This window comes from Tupaia chinensis, unplaced genomic scaffold (genome assembly GCF_000334495.1).
Source record: "Tupaia chinensis unplaced genomic scaffold, TupChi_1.0 Scaffold000234_1, whole genome shotgun sequence".
Classification (NCBI taxonomy): domain Eukaryota; kingdom Metazoa; phylum Chordata; class Mammalia; order Scandentia; family Tupaiidae; genus Tupaia; species Tupaia belangeri.
Window position 1 is genome coordinate 3,222,980 of NW_006159712.1, and position 7,144 is coordinate 3,230,123.

General features: G+C 39.6%; 1 protein-coding gene across 2 annotated transcripts in view; it reads left to right on the forward strand.

The window, feature by feature from the left end:
- Nucleotides 1-6,951, forward strand: part of PANK3 (pantothenate kinase 3) — a 28,741-nt gene extending 21,790 nt beyond the window's left edge. For both annotated transcript variants that reach the window (XM_006148366.3, XM_027771829.1), the window contains 2 exons: nucleotides 1,294-1,419; nucleotides 3,941-6,951. In XM_006148366.3, coding sequence (XP_006148428.1) covers nucleotides 1,294-1,419; nucleotides 3,941-3,991 — 177 coding nt within the window. In that variant the 3' untranslated portion in view covers nucleotides 3,992-6,951. The remainder of the gene's footprint in view (nucleotides 1-1,293; nucleotides 1,420-3,940) is intronic.
- The last annotated feature ends 193 nt before the right edge of the window (nucleotides 6,952-7,144 follow it).

The following is a 7,144-nucleotide window of genomic DNA, read 5'->3' on the forward strand; positions in this document are numbered from 1 at the left end:
AAGGAAGAGAAATGGAGAAAGGATTACAGGGTAATTGGAGGGACCTGAGGGAACTCAGATATGGAAGCAAATATTTGGGGGAGACTTGAGCGGAGACAGCAATCATGCAGAGCCTCTGAATTCTGTTTAAATTCAGAATTTTCTCTCTGAAGTTTTTGCTGTAGGGCAGGTACACTTGCCAGAGAGATGCATAGAGAGAGTAGGTGTCCTGTCCAGCTCTCTATTTGTATCTCTCTTTTGAGTCCATATTTGCATGACATTGTTTTTTTTGTTTTTTTTTTTTAACTTGGTATAACCTTTGAGGGCGGTTGACCATGACGTAATTCCTCTCCTCCCAGAATTTTGGGTATGCATATACATGCACCCAGTGTTTTTCTTCACTGGAACCATGTGGTGGGCCATGTGGAGTCCAGCCACCTTAAGCTCCATGCCGTCTGCTGGCCCAATGTTACATATTTTATGGGTTTTGATAACTGTATAATGACATGTCCAGAACTAATTTTTAAATATTCGGTATTATGGAGCCTTATGTCTGTAGTGTAGTATATACTAATAAAAAGTAGTTGTTGGGACTAGCAGATGGCATAGTGGTTACATTGCTGGATTCCCACATAGTGACTGCAGTTTGAGTCCTGGACCTGGTGGCTTAAAACTCACAGCAGGTGCCAGTGTATGTACGTGCCAGCTCAAAATTCCAAGAAGAGAATGGAGGAGAAGGGATGGTGGTGTGGCCTTCGCCTTTGGGGGATGATTTCTTGCTTTCTGTCTCTCTTAGTTCCCTGTGAGAGCATGCGCCCCTATCACAAATCTCTCTCAAGAAAAAAAACTAGGGACTAGCAGTTGGCGTAATGGCTATGTCGCTGGACTCCCATGTAGTCTACCACAGTTTGAGTCCTGGACCCAGTGGCTTAAACTCAACGCTGGGCGCATGTGCATGCATGCCCAAGATACTGAGAGGAGAAGGGGTCGTGGGGTGGCCATCCCCCCAGGGGGTGATTTCTCACTTTCTGTCTTTCTGTCTGTCTCTGTCTTCCTGGCGAGTGCATGCGCCTTATAGCAAAAACCTCTCCCAAAAGAAAAAAATACTAGCTGTACTCCCTGGAGGGTGATTTCTTCCCTCTCTCTCCCCAGTGGGGACATCCACCCTATGGCAAAAACTTAAAAAAAAAAAAAAAAAGGAAAGAAAGAAAAGAAAACGTTGTTTGCATTTTTAAATATAGATTTTGTAAGCTTTTTGGATTGTAAAATCTGTTTCGTTATAATTTTTACAAGCCACTTTCTTTGTTCTTTCAGAAAATAAACAGAGTTGTCTTCGTTGGAAACTTTTTACGTGTCAATACTCTCTCAATGAAACTCCTGGCATATGCACTGGATTATTGGTCTAAGGGTCAACTGAAAGCATTGTTTCTAGAACATGAGGTATGATAGAAAAATAGTGTTTCTTGAATGTTGACAACATGCTTTTATATACAAGTTATAGTGGACAGTTGTACCTTGTATTTATAAAAAGTGAAAGTATACAGTATTTAGAATATTGATTTTTAAAATTTCATTTGGAGAAGGGAAGTTACTATAACCTGGTAGGCATCCCATTAAGGTTAGAGTTTCTGGACCAGCAGGTAGTGTGGTGGGTAAGGTGTTGGACATTCCCACATTGCCAAACACAGTTTGAGTCCCAGACTTGGTTACTTTCTTACTTTCTTTCCCTCTGTGGGTCTGTCTCTCTCAGGTCAAATTAAAATAAGAATAAATAAACTTAAATAAGTAATTCTTTAAAAACAAAAAAACAAACAAAGATCAGAGTTTCACTGTTCTGAACTAGAGAGCATTCTGAGGTCTGTAAGCTCCTCAAGTACTTGGGTTACTTATATACTTGTGGGTATTTTTGTTTCATGAAATTGTTTCTTTTCTGGTTTTCCTCCTGAGGGTACAAATGTTAAATATGAACAATACAAAGAATTATCAGTTAGTAATGAAAATTCTCTAATTCTCTGACTGCAACCTCACCTTACCACCAGAAGTAACTACCATTAGTATTTGTAATTTATTTAGTTATCGATTGATTGATTGCCACAGGGCATGTTTGCTGGCCCCAGAAAGGGAGACCATCCTTCCCAACAGGGCGTGGTCATGCCACAAATTCCTTCTTTGTTTCTTCCTCCTGTCCAGATTTTGAGAGCACATGCACTCACTGTGATTTTCTTTTCTTTTTTTTTTTCCCCTCAAAAATTATTTACTTAATTTTAAAAATTATTATTTTTCCATTTCAACAGGGGTGGGTATTGTGAAAGCAAGCCACCGGGTCTGATAACTTCTCAGATCAGAATTTAGCTAGATGTAGTAAAGGAATAGGGGAAAATAGGTTTAAGAATAAATTCCAGTGCGGAGTCTATAGCCTCGTGGTTAAGGGAATGAATCTCACCTGGCCTGCAGGGAGCAGCCAGATCTAGGGGGGAACCTTTAAAGTAGGTATGGCCATTGGGCTAACGCTACAGGGCAAGAGAAAGCTCTGAAGAAGGCGTCTTCTACTGTCGCATGGCAGTGCATACTGAAAAAAGAACATACAAGAAAACGAACCATGGGCAAAGTTGGAAATAAGAGAATTGTGTGCAGATTCCAGAAAGCTTAGTGACTGTCAGAGAAAGCCAGGAGAGAACCACGAGAAGCAAGATACCTCACAGCTGCAATCGGTCACGGATAATATCCGACTTGCCCTTCCCTATGAAAGAAGTAACTGCAGAACAGCTCAGTGCCGCGGCCATCTCCGTCAGAGACGCCTGGTCCGCTTGACCCCCGCTTTTTTTTTCTCTTGTTCTTTCTCAGTCCGCTGCAGCTCCCATTCAGGGTTCACGTCCCTCAAACTTCTTAGGCCAAAGCACAGGCCCTCTGAGATTCAAAGATCAGTCCCAAGAGGGGAATGGAGAAGGGATTGTGGCATGGCCATCCCCTCTTGGGGATGATTTCTCACTTTCCCTCTGTCTCTTTCTGGCATGTGCATGTACCCTATAGCAACAACGACTACAAATTAATAACAGAGGCTCAAAGTATTCACTCTTCCAAGCTTCCATATCTCATCACTGCTTTCAGAGTGAAGTGTGCTTGTGCAGTTAATGAGAGAGGCAGAGTTGCAGGGAGTTTGTTTATTGAGTAAAGGGGAGCGGGTTCGGAATTGGCTATGTAAGTCCTGAAAGCTTTAGTGTCTGAAGCCACACTTGAAAAATACATATTTTGGGGCCAGCAAGTGGTGTGATAGTTAAGATGCTATAACTCCCACATGACTGACTGTGGTTCAGGTCCTGGAGGCTTACTTTCTCACCTTCTCTCTCTGTCTTAGTCTGATCAAATTATTGTAATAATAATAAAAATAATAAACTTAAATAAACATTTAAATATATAAGTATATATAGGATCTTTAGAAAAATCATGATGCATAGAAAAACAGAAAAATATGTCATGACTTTTCCAGAGACCCAGTTTATTTCTAAGATGTATGTGTACAGAAAAGAGACTAAAAAAAATTTTATAACAACACAGAATTACAGATTTTTAAATGTTACTGAACAAATTTTACATAAACGTGTGTTCTTAATAAATAGTGAATACTGTGGGAACCAGCAGTTAGCGTAATGGCTATGTCGCTGGACTCCCACGTAGTTGACCGTGGTTCGCGTCCCAGACCCGGTGGCTTAAAACTCACGCCGGGCGCGTGTGTGTGCGTGCCCAAGATCCCGAGAGGAGAATGGAGGAGAAGAGATTGCGGCGTGACCATTCCCCCTGGGGGATGATTTCTCGCTTTCTGTCTCTATGTCTCTCTCTGTCTGTCTGGCGAGCGCACGCGCCCTATAGCAAAAAAAAAAAACCTCTCCCCCAAAGAAATAGTTAATATTGCATGCTAATTCAAAAGCTATTCTACATTAACAGTTGTTTAAAAATTACACAGGGATACTTCGGAGCAGTTGGTGCACTTCTTGGGCTACCAAATTTCAGCTAAAGCATCAGGTCTCTTTTTCCTAATGTCATCCAAGAGGAACTGAACCAGAGGCATTATTACTCCGCTGTTTGTCACTGGGAACCAAAGGATAAAAGCACTATTCTTGTTGATGTGAAGTGTCAGAGTGGTGAGCTGCTGAATGTTGCCATATGAAAAGAGAGCTTGGTAACATATGAAGTGTTTCTCACTGAAATGCTTTCCCTGTTGTATATAGCCAGTATTAAATCCTTACATGCAATACAGCCTCTTATTATTGAGCTTCCTTTCCAAAAGGTTTTCTATTCATCTTATGTAGCCACTTGCAGTACTGTATGCTCAAATACAAATCTTAAAGTCTAACATATTTGTTTAGCTTAAAAAATATTTGATTTCAAGTATCTGTTACAAATCTGTTTATGTGTGTTTTGGTTACTAGTGAATGGACATATCTTGTGTCAAAAATTACTGAAATGGCAATCAAAGATGATAATTTTTATGAGGTTTTAGAAATGTTCCAGCAATATTATTATTTTAATTCTTCTAACCTATCCCCCCACCCCCAAAAGCATGTTTATGCGATCTTCCCCAGAGGTATAACTTTTCTCAAATGCCATATTTTCATTGAAGTACTACTGTTAAATTTTAGCCTGAATTAATACATCAACCCTGGAAAATCCACATGCTTGGTAACATTACATTTTGTGTTTTATGTTAGGTAGCATATGTTAAAATGTTTAATGTTACTTTAAAATGAGAGGCTTTTACTTTCCTATTTGGGAGTCTGTCTAATAAGGTCCTTGGACTGTTCTAGTGGAATGTGGTTTGAGTACATTGAAGATTTCTGTGCTTTTTTCTCTACCACATTGATCTCAGGCCCAGACTTGGTCGATCATCTTTTTTTATCAGATACGAACCATCCAAGCTAAAGACTGTTCTCCAAGTGGATGTTTCGGAAACCTAAAATGTTATTTTGCAACTTCGTGGGAGTCTGAGGCGGCATTGCAGAATTATAAAACAATCAGTGTTTCATACCCTGGTGATAATAGCATTATAGTTCCAAACTTTGTAAGTCCTTGGAATGTATTCGCCATTTTGAATTTGTGTTTTACAATGTTACAGAACCTTTCTGGTTTTTACAGTGACAGTAACATTTTGAGCTCCAGAAGTTCAGTGAATTTGTTCAAATAACCATTGCTTAAGGTTTAGGAAGAAAAAAAGACTTTGGGGAAAATTCACCTCTGTAAATTACCAGTACTAGAAGTACCTTGAAGAGTTTGGAAACTGTTTACACTGCATGAAGGAAGTATTACTATATCTTTTTATAGATCAGAGTTTGGCCCAGGAGGGAGCAATTTTCATTAGACTGTAAGAGGTGCTTGATAAAGACATTTCTCCGTGTAGATTTCAGTTTGTGCTCATACATTCAAAATCTGGTTTTCTTTACCTAAAGATATGAATATATGAATAGTAGGAATTGACTAGGGAGAAAAGCACATAAATCATTTTTTAGAGTTTATACTATTTTGGAACTTTGAAGTCTGTGAGTTAGTAGTCCTTTCAAAACCTACAAAGACTTCATGTTTTTTTCCTTTAATATTTTCATTGTATTGACTAGATATTTCAGCCAAATGTCACTGGGTCAGTTTGTGTTAAAAGTTTCTGATTTGAGGATCTGTACAGAAGAGAATCTTGTTAAATGATAGTAACTACAAACGTTATACCTGTGGCAAACTCTGTTAGCAGCTATTGATGTAGGGCAGTCTTTAAGGGAAAAAACAGTGTCATCAAAATCTGTTTTAAGATAGTTCAGTCATAGTGACTGTAATTGATTTATGTTGTCCTCAAACTGAAGCTACCTGCTAAAAAATGTATGTGAAGTGAACAGCCATCTCACCAATGTTGCTCTTAGCTTCTCTGTTTGCAACCTAGAATTACTGGAGTGGTAAGTAGGAACTTGTGAAGGCTGCCAAGATTTCAATGTTCTTATGATCTCAGATTTTCTGTAAGCATACTGCTCTGGGAAATAGGTTTGATGTGGAGGCAGCATAATGCCTCAAAGCCTGTTCTTGAACAGTGCTGTCTAATAGTAATAAAATGGGAACCATGTACACAGTCTGTTTTAAGTAAGCACACTGAAAACAGTTCACTTTGGAGATGCTCTTCCACTTAGAATGGGGCTGTGTCGTGTAAACCTCGCCTAAGTCGAAAGCATCCCAAGTTACAAGTGGGCATGTTGGTAGGAGTGACGGGATCTGAAAACACAGTATCTGAAGTACGCCGACAACATAGTGCACCATAGAGTCCCAGATGTTCACGTGTGTCTGTGGCTGCCTGGGAGCTGTGGTTTGTTGCCACCACCCAGCGTTGCTAGCCTGAGAACAGATGAGAATTCACAATTTTAAGTGAATGTATATCACTTTCACACCATTGTATGGTTGAAAAATCATAGGTTGGACCATCCCAAGTTTTATTTAACCCAGTATATACAGTATGTTACTCTTCCAACATATACTCATTACAAAAAATTACTTAGGAGATACTTGGCCCATTTGTCCTTAGACTTTATAACCAGTGTGTACTTTACCTGTAGCACATCTTCACTTGGACTAACTGCATGTCACAGGATAATCACGTGTGTAGTGACTGGTGTTGGACATTGCTGTTCTAAAACTACTTAAGAATGAATGGTATGGTGTGTTCATGAAAACTTTCTGAATGGGGACTTTTTAAAGAATTGCTATTTTAGTTAGCTATAGGGCTAACTCGCCAGAGAGAAACAGAATGAGGGAAAGTGGAAAAGCATCCCCAGGGGGAATGGCCATACTGCAGTCCTGTCTCCTCCATTCTCCTCTAGAGATTTTGGGGCCCAACACACACATGCCCAGAGTGGTTTTCAAGCCACACTGGGAATAGGACAGCACAGTCTGCCGTATGAGATGGCACCACCTGGACCACCATACCTCTAGCTGGCCCTATAAGCTTGTTTTTTAAATACAGAGAGGATAAGAAATAGCTTACTTGGGACAGTTTGTTTTTATACAGATAAGTATTTCTGACCATTCCAAATATGTATGTTGTTCATTGGAGCAGAAATGAGTCCAATGACTTCGTTTCTAAAATTCTAATAGAACTTCTGGCAGCCTTTTTCTTTTTTTTTTTTTTTGAGAGTTTTTT